At 44.3% G+C, this 17,130-nt stretch overlaps 1 protein-coding gene across 1 annotated transcript in view; it reads right to left on the bottom strand.

Moving 5' to 3' along the window:
* LOC121462053 (protein mono-ADP-ribosyltransferase PARP14-like) overlaps nucleotides 1-10,467 on the bottom strand; it is a 31,846-nt gene extending 21,379 nt beyond the window's left edge. Inside the window, exons 1-4 of the mRNA XM_041673474.1 lie at nucleotides 10,281-10,467; nucleotides 5,489-5,619; nucleotides 4,467-4,500; nucleotides 337-570 (exon numbers count right to left, since the gene is read on the bottom strand). Of these exons, the coding sequence (XP_041529408.1) occupies nucleotides 337-570; nucleotides 4,467-4,500; nucleotides 5,489-5,619; nucleotides 10,281-10,467 (586 nt within the window). The remainder of the gene's footprint in view (nucleotides 1-336; nucleotides 571-4,466; nucleotides 4,501-5,488; nucleotides 5,620-10,280) is intronic.
* Nucleotides 10,468-17,130: the final 6,663 nt, after the last annotated feature.

Consider the following 17,130-nt stretch of genomic DNA (forward strand, 5'->3'; position numbering starts at 1 on the left):
CAGTCTTAACTCCTCGTGGGGAAGTAGAGGAAGAGTTTCAAGTCCTCCAGTTAGAATCACCTGGGACTTACTATTTCTCACCCCACCCCACCCCATCTCACCCCACCCACTCAAGCAAACATATAATAAAGGGCAGTATATTAAACAGACCTAAATTAGATCTCAAAATAAATTTGTTCATCTTTCGAAAATCTGAGGGGAAAAGCCACCTGTATTGGCTTAGAGGCCCTGTTTACACAATACAACAAAATGTCACATACTCAGAGATGTCCCAAACTCTGGGGTGTGGTGGACAGAAGTCTGGGGATGCAGGGCCTCCCTGGGCCTGGGGCTCACCTATAGGCTTCTGAAAGGTAACCACGGCAACGCCAAAATCTCGGATCACTTCCACCTTAAAGTCGGTACTGGGGAAGCCGCTTATATTCTCCACCAGGAAGGTCAGCACTATGTCAGTCACTTTCTCAGGCAAGTTTTCAAATGCCACCATGGAGGGAACAGTTTCACATTCTTTGGAGACATCTTCCTTTTTTTCTGATCTGTTGCTGGGAGAATGTGTTGTATCCAAATCATCTGAGGAAATCAGAAATGACAATGACAGGTGTAAAGTATTAAATCGTGGTTCTATTATGTAAATTATCCTAAGACAATCTTCCTCCCTTTCCCATATCTTGGCTAACTCTGCTAAAAAGAAACATTAGGTAGTGGATCTTTTGCTTTAGTGAATTAAAAATTAAAATGTAGCCAGGCATGGTAGTGTACACCTTTAGTCCTAGCACTTAGGAGGCTGAGGCAGGCAGATCTCTGCTGTGAGACAATTTTCTTCTACCCTGTAAAGATTTGTTGCCTGTATTGTTTTAATAAAACACTGATTGGCCAGTAGCCATGCAGGACATATAGGTGGGGTGACCAGGGAGGAAGTATAGCAGGGGCAACCAGAACAGGAAAATTCTAGGAATAGAAAAGACTGAGTCAATAGTCGTCACCCAGACGCAGAGGAAGCAAGATCAGAATGCCTCGCTGATGAAAGGTACCAAGCCATGTGGTTAACAAAGACAAGAATTATGGGTTAATGTAAGGTTTAAGAGTTTATAAGAAGCCTGAGCTAATAGGTCAAGCTGTTTATAATTTCTGTATGCTTCCTTGGGACTGAACAGCTGTGGACCATGTGGGGCAGAAACCTTAGTCAACAGATTTCTGTGAGTTCAAGGCCAGCCTGGTCTACAGAGGAAGTTCAAAAACAAAGAAAAACAAAATTCTAAAATGTAATACCGTGAGTTTTTGTTGCTCTTGTTGTTAGTAAATTATAAACAAAAAGTAGCATTGGTTTCTTTTCCTTTGTTGTTGTTGTTGTCATCACTAACTCAATTTCATTTACTTTTTCTGCTCTGTCTTTCTGAGGAAGGGGAATCCTCCCTCATATATGTCTTTCAAGTACTTGACTGTGGTTACAGAACCAAGCTTCTACAGTCAGGGTAGAGTCTTCATCTCTGTGCTGCGGCACACGGCAGACAGCTGAGGCTCATCAGGTGACCACTGCATTAGAGAACTACTGTTGGCCTCCCCCAGGAGCAAAGGTATAGGAAGCTGTGTACATACTCGTGCTGGACAAAGTAAGAGTTTAAGGATTACACTGTAACAGCATCAGTGAGGAATGACTGGCTGGGTTAGACAGCTTGCTGTGTCAGTGTGAGGGTTGGAGCTTGAATCTCCAGCCCCCTTGTAAAGAGCGGGGCATGGCTACATGTGCCCAGTGTGGAGAGCAGAAATGGGCAGATCCCAAGAGCTCCCTGACCAACAAGCCTAGACAAAAGGGCAAACTTAGGTTCAGTGAGAGACCCAGTCTCCAGGGCGGAAGGCAGAGTTATGGAGGGAAAGAGTTCATTTCCCTATGACTTGGGTGTCTGCATATCTTGGTTGCTCTTGCTCACCTTATCCAGTATGGTTCTTCATTTGGTGCCCTTTTCATGGGTATTATTAGCTGTTCCTTCATTTAACTCTGGGCAGGACATGGCCCTGCCCACCGACCAGGAAACAGGAAACTCCACCCCAGTCCCAGTGCTGGCTGTTTCCTGTAGTAGATGAGGCTTGTGCTCAGAAGGTAGGGTCCATCTAAGATATACCCAGTGCTCACCTCACAGAGCACTGCTACCCAGAGAGGCACACAGCAAGCATCCACTGTCCTGTCCTGTCCTGTCCTTCCTATTACTGGCCACCAAAACACAAGTGTCTATCACTATTTCCCAGATCTTCCTCTCCTCTCTTCAGCTGTAGACATCTCCCAACACCAAACAAGCTGGTCCCATTTCTCAGAAGGAAGCCCAAAGAGCTGGAGGCTCCCTTGGGGTTTGTGAGCAGCATGTTACATACTGCTTAATGGCATTACATAGACTAGCTTTATACCCGGAACTGGTGCAGTGTGCAGAGTTCATAGAGGTGGTGAATACACCTCTGTCATGATGGACTGGGAGGAGCCAAAAGGCAAAGAAGCCTTAGCCCACATCATGCTGCTGCTTAGCATTTTACGAAGCACTCCTGGACAGGAAAGGTTTACAGATACACAATAGGACAGATTCAGACATAAAAGACCTCTAAATGAGACACAGTGTGTTTTAAAATATATATATAGGCTTGGGAGGGAGCAGAAAGTGTAAAGAGACAATAAATGTAATATAAGAGTACAGACAGTCATAGATTAAAGGAGTAAAGTTAGTAAAATATTTAACTTGTAGAAAAAGTAATACAGCAAGAAAAATAAGCCACATAAAGAAGGAAATGCACATAGAGTCTGGATTATGAATATTATTTGCTACATTTTATTTTTTGACTGTGAAAGAACTAAGTACAAAGACACTTTTCATTGTACAGACTGCTAAGCTAAACCAACATATATGCTTTAAATGTTTCTTGACTTCATAATTTGATCTAAAGATTTGTTACTTTGGAAAAAAGTTCTGCATTTGTTTCTACAGAGGATGAGACCTGTGGGTGTCTTCCAGACTAATGTGGTCTGATGGACCAAGACCCCCTGAAAGATTGCTGTGAACACCCCCCAAAATACTTTGCCCAACAAAAATCAGGAAGCAGTTTGGAGAGAACTATGCCCAAATTCCCAAATAATGTGTAAAAATGCTTGTTTACATACTAAGGGGGTGTGGTTTAGTGATAAAAATTTTAGGTAAATTTTGTTATATATATTTCTTCTCTTGATTAAGGCATTGTGTTTGTGTAGCTCATTTAAAAATGCAATGTATAATTAAGAAATATAGGCTAATAGATAATCATCTATAGTAGTCAAGTTTGTATTCATGTTAGTTAGGTTTCTAGATATTCTTCAAATCTTTCAGAGCTCTTCAGAATATGGCATTTAAAATACTTTAAAAATTTAGGACTTTTCATGACAGTGAGACATATCTGCTCCTGACAGCACCAATTACTTCAAGAGAAAGACGGGCATCAAAGAGGCTCCTCATGGAGTTTGTTAGCCATTTGGGCAAAAACCTGATCTTCCCTGGACTGCTTGATGTTATGTTATATGAACTGGAGATGCAGGACCCACAGAGAAAGGACTGATAAACTTGCCTAAAGGGGTTCCTGCTTCATAAAAGAATCTGCCAGCCATTCTGCAGGACACGGAAAAAAGTAACTGACAAACTGTCAATATAGGCAGAACTGTCTTTGAAATTTCCTGCTTCATGGAAAAGTCTGCAAGGTACTATGGGCCTGTAAGCTGAAGATAGATGCTCCAATGATGCAGAAGAACTTTGGGTGACTGTAAACACAGCAAGATGTTTCTGTCAGTTCTAGAGTTTTGGAAGTTGCTCACACTGCACTTCCTGTTTACTTAGGTAATATTATATCCTTCTGGAGTCTTTGATGGAGTTGAAGAATAGATAGTTATAGTTATACTTTTCTTTAGTTATGATAAGAGATAAAGTAGATGTAAATGTTGTAATTGTAGTTCTTGCTTAGTACCTGTCTTGTTATATGTAATTTTACTATGTTAAAGTTAAAACCATCCTTTTTATTTAAACAGGAAGGGGAAATGGTGTGGGAAGTCATTCTGTCTATGTATTACTTTTATTGGTTAATGAATTAATAAACTGCTTTGGGCCTATAGCAGGGCAGAACAGAGCTAGTTGAGGGAAACTAAACTGAATGCTGAGAGGTAGAAGGAAGAGTCAGGAGAAGCCATGTAGCCTCTGCCAGAGACAGACACACCAGAACTTTATTCAGTAGGCCACAGCCATGTGGCGATACACAGATTAACAGAGATGGATTAATTTAGGATATAACAGCTAGCTAGAAATATGCTTAAGCTATCGGCCAAACAGTATTGCAAATAATATGGTTTCTGAGTGATTATTTTGTGGCCGGGAATGAATGAGCAGCCTCCTACAACACAAGCTACTTGTTTAATAAACACAAACTGCCTGATGAACACTAGAGTTGCCTTAGTGGAGACTTACCTTTTCCTGCAGTACCTTTTTTAGTCTTCGATTCCTAAAACCAAAACAGTAAGACAGCATTAATATAAGAATCAATTCTTTCTGTTTATTTGGTTGGTTGGTTTTTGTTGGTTTAGTTGGTTTTTTTTTTTTTTCGAGACAGGGTTTCTCTGTGTAACTTGTTCTTGTTGTTTCAGAACTCACTCTGTAGACCAGGCTGGCCTCAAACTCAAAAAGATCCAACTGCCTCTATGTCACATGTGCTGGGATTATAGACTTGTGTCTCCACCGCCCAGCGACTGTGAATCATTTCATATATAAATAAAACATTTCTTGGGCCAGACTGGAGATGTAAATTAATTGAAATGATAATGACACATTTGAATACTAGGCTAGTGAATGGATCAAAAGCTACATGTCACATGGTGTCTTCTTTGCTGGTCACAATAATCACTGATGAAATGAGACACACACAGTAGACTCCCGTGAGGCAGCTTAGCCAGAGGTTTGCCTGACTTGGCACTTAGTTCATGTTTACTGTATGAACATGGTGCACGTGCTTCAGAGAGGTCCCTGACAATCTTCTTCACAGCTGAGGGAACAGCACACACGGGGTACACTGCTGGCCTCAAGATGATGGAAACAGAACAGCAGGCTTCTGGTTATAAAGACACCAAGACCAATGGATACAACTTTGACATCCCAAATATATTACTATTGAGCTCCCCAGTCTTGACTCTTCCAAAAGTGACAAAAAATGACAGCTTCTCCATTGCTTACAGTCCTTGCCCTCTCCATAGTCCCAAACTGCCATTCTCAGGCTAGTGTGACTTAGGCCCTCATCAACCATTTTTCTTTTTGAGACACAGTCTCATTGTCTGGACTCACTATTTAGATCTGGCTAGCCTTGAACTCATAGAGATCCTCCTACCTCTCCCTCCCGAGTGCTGGGATTAAAGGTGGGTGCCACCTCACCTAGCTCATCTACCCCATATTCATCATAGAAAATCCAAGCACCTTGGAATAACACCCCATGTCCTTACCTTTTCTGGAACTGCCTCCTTAGAGACTGAGGCTTCATCTGGGTCTTTGGGCAACCGGACAGTTAACTTGAATGTCCCTTTTCCTGGCCACACTAACTCATGATTGTCTTTCTCCAGAACATTCTGCCTAACTGAAACGTTAAAAAAAGAAAAAAAAATATTTTAAGCCAAATTGCAAGCAATCTTTACCTACATAATTAGTCCATGATTTCTACAAATTTATTGTTATGAGCCAGCAGCTCAGCCCATCTCCCTAAGCAGCAAGCCCTTGTAAAAGAAGGAGAACTCAGCACGGGGATGTGAATGTCACTGTGTGTGCATTATTCATGTTGTAGATGTGTGGGCATATGGAGCAGTGCACACCCCTGGTCACGTGGAGGCCACAGCAGGACACTGGGTATTTCCCTGCATTGCTCTCTGCCTTCCGGCCTGGAGATGGGGTTTCTCACTTAACCTGAAGTTCGGTTGTTGGTTAGGCTTTCTGTGATCTGCCCATTTCTGCCCTCTACACTGGGCACATGGAGCCATGCCCAGCTGTTTACAAGGGGGCTGGAGATTCAAACTCCAGCCCTCACACTTACACAGCAAGTTATTTAACCCAGTGAGCCATTCCCCTGCCCCTAAACTTACTGGGGTGGTGTTGTTTATTTGTTTATGTTATTTATTATGACAAGGTCTTACTATGCAGCCCTGGTTGACCTAGAACTTGCTCTATAGACCAGGCTGGACTCAAACTCACAGAGACCTGCCTGCCTCTGTTTCTCACATGCTGGGGTCAAAGCATATGCTGCCACGCCCAGATTACTTTTTAATATTCATTGCTTTATCTTAGTTATTGAGTGTACACCAAGGGCCTTGAGATTACAAACATGGTTGCCAGCTCATGTTCATTAGGAAGGTCCTGGAAACTTTAAGAAGTGAAGCCTAGAGGAAGTCAGATTCCCCCTGGAGAAGGGATGATCCTGGGACCCAAGCCCTTTTCTCCTTTCTGTATCACTACATAGCCAAGAGTTCCCGATAGGGTGTACTACCTTGTGCCATTGGCTCAAAAGCAGCAGGCCAAATGACTATTAACCAAAATCTCCAAAATTGTTGCGCCCAGATAAACCCTTCCTCTATTCAAGGTGATTATCTTGGATATGTTATCACACAAGGGAACTCTGGTGAATCCCGTCAGCATCCTGCTACACAAATCCTACTTACACAGCCTCAGTATTCTTACTGACTACTGAGGTCAGTAGAATTGTTTTGAGCCAGTCAGTGCATTACATTGAAGAAACATAGAGTGTAGTAGTACAGAACCTGTACTGTACTCAGTGGGCTCTGAAGGTGGGAATATTTATAATTACAGGGACAACTGGGTACACGGGGTGAGAGCCATGCTGTACAGAGGTGACCCAGTTGTTCATCATCAGAATGAACAGGAATCCAGCCATTAGATTGAAATGATAAACAACCCACATATGGTAGTAAAGGGGAAAAAAACAAGAATAGAGGAGATATTGCAAAAACTGAATTAGAACACCAGACAGCTGACCTTAGTGAAACTCAACGGAATCCAAAGACTTGCCATTTGATTTGCAATTTACCCACAGTCTAGCTGAGTGGCTATAAAGAAATAAACACTCTGGAGCAAAGGTTTCCCATTGAAAGTATTTTCTAGGAACACTGTCAACAACATGAAGAGCTAAGAAAATGTGAACTGTGATATCAGAAGCTGCAGCCAGAGAGAGAAGAGGAAAATCTGTCGCTCACACTATGGAGAAGCAGAAAGGAACAGGGAGGGGCGCGGGCATCATAGAGAACAGGAAAGGAGCAGGAAGGGGCATGTCCAACATAGAGAAACAAAAGGAACAGGAGGGGCATGGCCAAGGAAAAAGATACCTGAGCCCTGGTGTTCACAGATATAGCAAAACATCAGGGTCCCCTTGTTCTCTGATGGACAGCTAGTCTGATGAGCTCAGAGCCTGTCACAAAGGGAAACATGATGGCTCTCCCACCTCAACCATGAAGTCGGTAGGTCTAGTGACTTCACTTAGATGTCCACACAGATACAGACGTTGGAATCCCCTGAGAAGGAACATGGGACTCTAATTCTACTCTATGAGTAGTCAGGAGTTTCCAGAGAAGCTGTACAGGCTGGTGAGGGGACTGAGGACTGTGTGACCTCAGTGTGACCTCTGTGTGAACAGTATGAAGCCTGTTCCCAAATGTCCTGCACCTCTGTGTTACATTCCTCCTCTTTCCTGGACTTTGGTGAAGTCTATCCAAGGCATCCAAGCATGGCCGTCTCTTCCTAGATGTATGCATTCCAGGGGATCTGATGCCCTCTTTTGACCTCTGTAAGCACTACATGCATGTGTTATATAGACATATAAAGAGCAAACACCCATACACATGCAATAAAAATAGATTTTTATGTATGCATGTATGGTTTTCAGAGACAGGGTTTCTCTGTGTAACAGTTCTGGCTGTCCTGGTATTTGCTTTGTAGACCAGTCTAACTTTAAACCCACAGAGATCTGTGTGCCTCTGCTTCCCTAGTGCTGGGATTAAAGGCGTGCCCCACCACTGACCTGTCAAAGCTTTTTTTTTTTTTTGAAGAATATGAGTTCCCTTACTTCAATAATACCTAGGCCCTCACTTAATAAACAGGAGGCCATTTAGGACTAGAATTTATGATAAAGTGTGTCCACCTGAAATGGGGTTACAGGGATTTGAGTTTGGGTCTGAGAGTATAGCTCACTGTCCTAAGGGGGAAAAAAAAAACCCAGTTGACCTACAAAGGTGAGACCTCCCTGTTGGTACTGGTATACACTACTGCACTGGTAGGCTCAGTAGTACTGCCCAGCTGGTGTAGGTTTACATGAATTCATGTCTGCTCAGGGTATTTCTGTGAAGGAGGGTGGGGCCTCTATAGGAAAGGAAAGCTGCTGCCCTAGGACTGCAGGGTAAATCTGCTGCGAAATTCCAGCTGCCTTGCTGCTGAGGAGGAAGTGGGGCCTCAAATAGGAAACTGAAAGTGAATAGAAGTTCTAGTCACCCCAAAGACTGGCCTGCAACAATGTTCCATTTTAGTGTTCTGAGTCATCTGTGTTGGGAGTGAATGAGAGGAATCAGCTGAGCCACCTGGGAGAAGAGGGGGCTGTGGACTGGGAGCCCCTGAGGGAGAAAGCTGAGAAGGGGGTGTGAGCCCAGCCTTCACCTCAGCTACCCAGGGCCTGCTGCGAAGCCTACAGCTGGGATTGGATCCTCACAACCATACTTCCCCGTGATGTGTATGTCACTAAACTACCAGTATCTTAGAGATCTCCATTTTGCTGGTTTGAGGCTCTCAATAAACAACAGAGATTTTTCAGACTTCAGTATATCCCGGTCACTTCAGAGTGCTGGTGGCAAATGCTTCCCCACTCACCCACATTCTCTGTACTAAAGTGTCTAGAATAGAGCTGGGCCGGGTCTAGTTCCCCCCGACGTCCCTGTGACCAGGATGCAGTAGTCTGTACCCCTAACATGCAATCAGCATTGGGAGAGAGCTCAAGAGAAGAACACACTCCATAAGGGTTGTGTCTACTGGGATAGTGACAGCTGGGATCAAACTGGGAACCCTCTAACCCTCTGAGGTGGTTCTCAACCTGTGGGTCACAACCCCTATGAGGGTCAAAGGTCCTTTCTCAGAAGTAGCCTAAGACCATCAGAAACAGAGATATTTACATTACACTTCATAGCAGTAGCAGAATTACAGATATGAAGTAGCAACAAAAACAATTTTATGATTGGGGATCACCACAGCATGTATTATAGGGTTGTAGCAGTGAGAAGGTTGAGAACCACTGCTCTAGGAAAAGAGAAAATGAGAAAACAGGTTTTGCTACCAGCTGTCTGTGGAGCATGCCCTGGTGAAATGAAACCTAGGACAATAAGGTTCTCACCCAGGCTTTCTGAAAACCTGTGTCTACAGCCCCCACACCAGTCTCTCTCTACTTTTTTTCTTCTTGGATCCCTGATGGGTTGTTAACTACAGCCTTGCTTCCTAGGCCTCTTTGCTCCTCCTCTGCCCCAAATGTTTCTCCAAATTCAAGGAGAAGGAGGAATTGTCTACATTCTGAGGATGACCCTGGTCTACAAAATCTTAGGTGGGAACTGATGGTGGCCTTCCAGAAGCCACAGGTCTGGGGCTTCCAGTCACCCACCTGATAAAGCAAACAAGGCTGGGCCTCCCTTGCAGATTGCAGACAGGAGTGGGGAACTTTCAACTGCTCTACTGTTCTGGAGCCTCTCAGAGATGAGGGAACCCCACCGCCACCCCACTTCCAACCCCACCCAGGCTCAAAGCCACCTGAGGCCACCCTGGGGCAGAGGACAAAGCAGGAACTTTGTCTAGGCTGTGCCACCAGAGCTCCTGGGCTTTTCCCTCCTCAAGCTCACCTCACAAAGACGCCCCTCCCTAGCTAGAACCCCGCGGTGCTAGATGATCTACAATTCCTCAAGATTCTTAATTTAACTGTACCACTTGAATAATAAAAACGGGAAAATTAAAGAAGGAAGAAGAGAGAGAGGGAGGGAGGGTGAGAGAGAGAGAGAGAGAGAGAGAGAGAGAGAGAGAGAGAGAGAAGGTTCACAACAGCCAGGAAACTCATGGAAGAGAAAGGGGAACAACCACCACTACAGAATGTGCTTTCCACCCAGATTTGGCCCCCAGGACCTCCTGCTCCCATGAAGCTGTAGCCCAATACTGGACCTGCCATCCATGGCTCCAAACCCTTCAGGGTGTGACCTTTGTGTCCCTCACCGTCCTCTGGAGAGAAGAGCACCAGAAAGCTGGCAGGGCTCCCAGGCTGCAGGACGACCTCACACTCCCCTCCACCTGACTTCTTCCGGCTCTGAAAGTATGTTTGCAACTTGTTGATTAAGGTCTTCGGAAGGTCGGGGCCCCAAGACCCCTCCACCAGCAGTGGGAAGGGTCCAGATGCTGCCATCCTGGCAGGCCTGCGAAACCTCGACTGCCCAGTCACCCAAAGCAGCTCAGAGTTCACTTTGAGTTAACTTCTCTTTTGCTTTCTGTTTCACCTAGCTGTCCCTGGATTGGAATAGTGTAAACCCCACCCCTATCCCCCCCACACACCCAAGGACCCTGGGCACTCCCAGTTCCCTCTTTCTTCTCCCTCCCTCAACAGAAGTGAGTCAACCCCAGGAAGCTGGCAGTCCCATGGACTCTGGTCTCCAGTGCACCTTCACACTGGCTCCCTAGCGGGGCTCAGCCTGCACTTCACCCCAGCCACAGCTGAGCTTTACTCCATCCCTAGGATAACTTCAGTATACCTGAAACCCACACTGTATGACAGAAGAAAAGGGGCTCACAAATGGTCCTCTCCGGATACTCCCTGTTCACTTGGGGACCACCCCTCAGAATTTGATCTGCCTTTTTCCTACTTCTGAATTCTATTTTCTCATTCGTGAACACTGTGTCTAAAAACTCCCAGTTTTGAGAAACGTGTGCTAGACACCAACCAATGCTTTCTGGGTGTACAAGGGAGGGACACAGATGTGGGGACGCAGGAGAGAAGACAGTAAATGGGTGTTGCTGGAGCAGGAGAGCAGGGGCTCCCAGCCTAATTAAGGGAAGGACAGAAGAGCTTATGGGCAGGTGGACATGGCACCTGAAGCCTAAGGACTATCGAGAAAGGACCTTAGAGGATTGGGGGAGGGGAGACTCTGGGTGGTGACTCACATGCACAGAATCACTAGGGCTGCTGCTTGGTGCTGGAGTGGGCACAGGAGAAAAAAGGCTGCCGACCTGCACACTCCAGAGAGGCCTGGAGGAAACGTGGGCTCTCAGCTGCCACTGAAGGCAGCATTTGCTGACGGATATGAAAAGTTCAGCCTAGAGTGGGGCAAGAGACTGGATCCTAGTGCAGGAGTGAAGAGGGCTGACTGGGACAGGGGTGAGAAGAGCTGGGAACTGTTTCCTCAACATGCAATGAGCGGATGTGTGAGACAGTTAGAGGCTTTGCCACTCCAGGGTTAGGGTGGGTTGTCCCTCTGTGGGCCCTAGCAACCCAGTCTGATGAAAACAGAGAGGGCAGGGAGTCTGGGGAGGTTGAAGTCTGACAGAAGGAGGAAGTAGAAGCTGCAAACCTAGCCAGACCTTCCCAGAAGGTGACTGAACTGGAAGATGGGGAGTCAGGCTGTGGTGGGGGTGAGAGATTGTTTCTTGGATATAAATATTTTGAAGATAGAAAAGTCCTAGGTATGTGTAAATGTTAACACAAATAAGGAATGTGGGACATATTGGTGGCACCAGCCATGACTTCCCCAGGCACCAGCAGCAAAGCCTCGTGAATGAAGACAGGGGCTTGGAGAAGATCTAGGCGTTTTCTACTGATGGCTCCCATTTCTCTGTGGATCATAATCTGACAGGTCACACAACTCCGTGTGAGGCTTGTGAAAATCTTGGTAACACCAAAACATTTATGAAAGCACAACCACCAAAAATTAATTCAAAATCAACTGTATAACACATCCTTGCTTCTGGCCCAGCTTCCCCGGTGTTGTCTCCTGACATCATGCGTCATGTGAGAATGCTTAGTTTTAAAAATTGCTGTTTCGGGGGTTGGGGAGACTGCTCAGCAGTTAAGAGAACTGGCTGCTCTTCCAAAGGACTCAGATTGGAATCCAGCACCTGCATGGCAGCTCACAACCCTCTGTAACTCCAGTTCCAAGAAATCTAGTACACTCTTCCGGCTTCTGTGTTCTCTTCATACACATGTGGACTGTTCATACACATGTGGACTGTTCATACACATATGGACTGTTCATACACATATGGACTGTTCATACACATATGGACTGTTCATACACATATGGACTGTTCATACACATGTGGACTGTTCATACACATATGGACTGTTCATGCACATGTCATACACTGACACACATGCAGGCAAAACACTCGCTGTAAAAAAAATTTCTTTCAATAATTCTTGCCTTGGAATTAAGAGAGAATTTCTTTCTATTTCTAAAATGGTCCTCAACATGCATCTGCCATTTTATATTGAGTATTAAATCATAGTAGGGTTCTTAGCATCGACAACAGCGAAAGAAAAATGTTCATTAAATCCGGAAAAAAATGGAAAAGTTCCATGTCCTGCAGTAGCAAATATTCAGCAAGATTTAATTCTTTATGTAAAAAAAAAACACATCTGTTGCAATCTGCAAATTTGCCTCCATTTTTAGTAAATGATAAAAGCATATATGAACTCAAGAACTGTCTTAAAATAACTTTCTTTATGAGTTATCAGGAAGTGCTTGGTTTATATACACATTTTCGTATATCTGTATTCATGAGGCTGCACTAAAGTTTGTCAGCTGTCAGCAGTAGAAGAAAAAGTCCTATCTCAGGGTCTGTCAAGTTCAGAGACGCTTTGGAGAAAGACAGTTCAGAGAAAGCAAATTGTTACTTAATTCCAAAGAACTGAAATAGTATAGAGAGGGACAGGGATTCACAGAAGGGAATTTCCTATTTTGCTTTGTTTTGTTTCCCTGATCTTTAATAGTGTTGAACAGTGCCCAGGTATCCTCCAGTTTTCAGCATTCTGCCTGCATATGGTGCTTATCAGCTGATCTAAACAGCTCTGGACCCTGGCATAGAAGACACAGCTGGGCAGGTTAGAGTGCCAACTCTGCTGGTCTTTGTCTCTCTAACCCAAACCACAAAGAAAACAGGCAACCCCTTTCCCAAAACTTAGAGTTCCAGGCTGGGCAAGCAGTTTCTCATTTTCCTCACACAATCAACTTCTAAGAAATGAAACCAAATTGTAGGTCCAAGAGTCCAAAACAGCCCAAGCAGGCTCAAGAGCTCACACAAAGGAAGTTCTTTATTGAATTTGTCATCAAAAATCAACCGCCCAGGAACAACAGTACAGATTCGGGAGCTGATTGCATCTTTGAAAGTTCCTTTCAGCAACTATTTAAGCAGAAAAATCTGCAAACATCTGCACCAAGTCACAGTTACATTGTTCCCCTGTCAAGGTTCAGGGATAGGGAACTTTCCTAGGAAGATTTCCTGCAGTGGTTTACCCAACTGTAGCAGGGGGACGACTTGCCCACCATACATGTCTTAACTAGGAGGTCAGTGATGTCAGTTCCCCAGGGAGGTCTGGGGCAGTCTTGGGAACTTTAACCTGGCTTCACCCTACTTTTCAAGATGGAAGTCTTATTCAAAATGGCTTCAGTTTGGCTCCTTCTTACAGTCACAATAAAAGTGATATTTACAGTTGAAGTTTCCATCAACACTGGGTCTTTCCACTCTGGGCGACCCCTTAGTGTAATCCAGTGTCAGTCTGCTGGTACAGCAGTCTCTAATAGAGCATCTCCAAACTAGGAGTGACATAGGCTCTCTAATACCCCAGGTGGATGCTGCTGCCTTTGTTACTTTTCCTGTTGCTCTGCTGAGACACCTGACAAAAGCAGCTGGAGGGAGAAGGGTTATTTTGTCACAGTGCCAGGTGGTGTCTATCATAGTGCAGAAGTCACAGAACCAGGAGTCCCGGATGGCATCAAGATTCAAGGTGGCTGTCACACTGCACTGACAGTCAAGGAGCAGAGCAGGACTGGATGCTAATGACAGCTCATGGTCTCCTTTCTATGTCCTATTGGATGGACTCTGTGTGCATTGTGTACCATGAGGAGGGAGAGAGACAACGCCTATGGGCAGTGAAACAGCACATTTGTTAGTAAATCAGCACATGAGTGGGGTCACTGATCGATCAGGCTACCTTGATCCTCCTGGCCCCTGAGCAGGGCAGAAGTGGGTTTATATGCACAGAAACCTCAAGCACCCATGCCAAGTCACAGTTACGAGTTTCTACCAACCTGGGATGTCAGAACCAGACCAGGACTGCAGAAACATCCAACTTCACAGACTAAAGCCTACTGGATTTTTGACATTTCTGGTGTGAGATAACCATTGTTGGCCTACAGGACTGCATCCTATAGGTTAGTTTAATGAATCCTCTTTAATATCAATTCTATCCATTCTTCTTTGGAGAACCCTGACTAGCACGTATTACTCTGTCTCGGCTACTTCATGTGCTGTGGTAAAACAGCATGGCCAAGGAAACTCATCAAAGGATGGGCCCAAAGCAATACAGTCCATGATGGCAGAGTGGATGAAGGGGAAGCTCAGCCAATTACCTTGTTTGTGGGGTGAGTTCCCCAAAGGCCAAGATTTACTTATAAATCTTGTGGGTGTGCTTCTCGCTTCCTCTTTGTTTTCCTGCGTTCCGCTGGAACCCTGGCTTTGTAAGCTCCCCTTCTTCCCCTTATTAAAGCTGAATATTTTATATTAAAGCTAGTCTGGTTAATTCTAATTGTTGGTCATTTACGCCCCTTCAAGTGGAGGTGCAGGCAGCAGATACCTGGAGCAGCACCTGAGAGCTCACATGTAAAACTGCAAACAGAGGCAGAGAACATACTGGAAATGCCAGGACTCTTCTGAAACCTCAAAGCCCTCCCCCCCCAGTGACACACTTCTTCCTCCAACAAGGCCACACCTCCTATTTCATCCCAAACAGTACTACCCTCTGTAGACAACGTATTCAAATATGAGTCTCTGGTGTTGTTGTCATTCAAACTACATCGGACACAATTAAAAAAAATCACAAGATAATTTCCATGTGTGGGAACAGGTCCAAGAATGGAGCTCTGTGAGGGAATTCTGAGTGCTTGGGAGAAAACTCCAAGAAAAGAAGATAAGAGGCTTGTGACCTTTGCTCCTTCTAAATATCAGTTTGTGTTTGGAATGTGCATTTGTGCCCCTGCCAGGTATAATAAGTAGGAATGGGTTTACTCAATTTACCCATTATCTCAATACTGTCATTTAGATAATGTCTCCAGGCACACCCTGTTCATGTGATTGTACACAGCATGAATCATGGTAGTTTTGTTCAAGTTAAATTTGCTCATCACTTATTTTCTTGTGAAACTGTGTCTTCCTAGATACCAAGATGAGTCCCTTCCGCATGATGCATTCTCACACCATAGGCAGCCTTAAGCCCTGATTCCCCCAATTTTCTGTACAAGTGTTAACAGCCATTTTCTCAACAACTGTTTTCTATCAACCCTAACACTTCCCTGTGAATGGGACTTCAAAAGTCAGTGAGGAGCTGCTTAACCCTCAGGGGATAAACTGATAAATAAAGCTGGCAATCAAATGAGACTTTAGTCTCCTTTCTTTTATGCTCCATTCTTCCAGGTCTCACTGCCTCTAGAGTAGGGACACCATGATGAATATAGATATAAAAATGCTCAGTGAAATACCTACAAAATTGCTGGTGACACACGTCTTTCATACCAATACCTGGGGAGACTGAGGCCAGTGAATCTTTTGAGTCTTAGGCCATGCTGGTCTATACAATGAGTTCCAGGGCAGTCAGAGCCGGATAGTGAGAGTCTGTCTAAAAATAGTAAATTAAAATTTAAAAACCAATGCAGAAGTTTCTCAAAAGACTAACTTTATGACCCAGATATATCACTCCTGGGCATCTACCAAAGAAATCTATATCCTGCTAGAGAGACACAGATGCAAATTGTCTCAGCCTAGTTCATCAAATGATCACTGAATAATCAAAATAAGGATATGGGACAAATACACAATGGAATTTTATTTACCCATAAAGGAGGGGAAAAAGCCAATTCCACAAATGTCTGTTTGAAGCAAGCTGTATTTACTCAACTGGCTTCCTCTCCCAATGTCAGAATTTTAGAGAGCAGCCCCTCACTGACTGTGAGGTCCCTTTCATGGGGGAAGGGTTAGGGTTGATAGAAAACTCTTGTCAAGACAACTGGCTGTTAGCACCGGAATATAAAAGTGGGATATTCAGGGCTCAAGGATGCCTGTGGGGTAGAGAAGTGTGAGAATCGATTGGGTGGAAGGGGGATCATCGTGATACCTGGGAACACACATTTTCATAAGGCAAAAGGGCAATCATATGCCACAGCCTCAGGAGTTTAGCAGTGCATACTTCATGCAGCATAGGTTGAAAAACATAAAGTTTGTAGGATCCTTAGGCTTAGGAAACAGAAGCTTATTCTTGTAAGGTATGGAGACTTAATAACAATGTATAACAGTGTATTTTCCTAACAACAACAGGGTTCCTTTTTGGTATCATAGAAGAAAAAATGAAACTATAAAACGTCTTGTAGGTAAATGAGTAAATCTTGAAATTATATTAAATGAGATACCCAGACTCAGCAAGACAAGGACATGTTATCTCTCATGTCTGAATCCTGGCTTCCTCCTTCCACTTTACACAGACACACACACACACACACACACACACACACACACACACACACACCTAGAGTCAGCATATGACAGAAGACATGCAGTCTTTGTCTTTCTAAATCTGGCTTATTACATTTATCATAATGATCTTAAGTTCATCTGTTTCTGTGCATGCTGGGATTTTATTTTTCTCTACAGCTGAAATTTCTCCTGTACATCTGCACCACATGTTCTCTCTCCATTAGCTGAAACGTAAAAAATCATTTTATGTGTATGGTGATTTTCCAGTGACTGTGTACCATGAAAATGATGGAGGCCTAATATTCCAAGCTGCCCCAGACATAACCACTAATCC

This window comes from Microtus oregoni, unplaced genomic scaffold (assembly GCF_018167655.1).
Source record: "Microtus oregoni isolate MIOR12 unplaced genomic scaffold, Mior012 000023F_ref0000262, whole genome shotgun sequence".
In the NCBI taxonomy this organism is placed as follows: Eukaryota; Metazoa; Chordata; class Mammalia; order Rodentia; family Cricetidae; genus Microtus; species Microtus oregoni.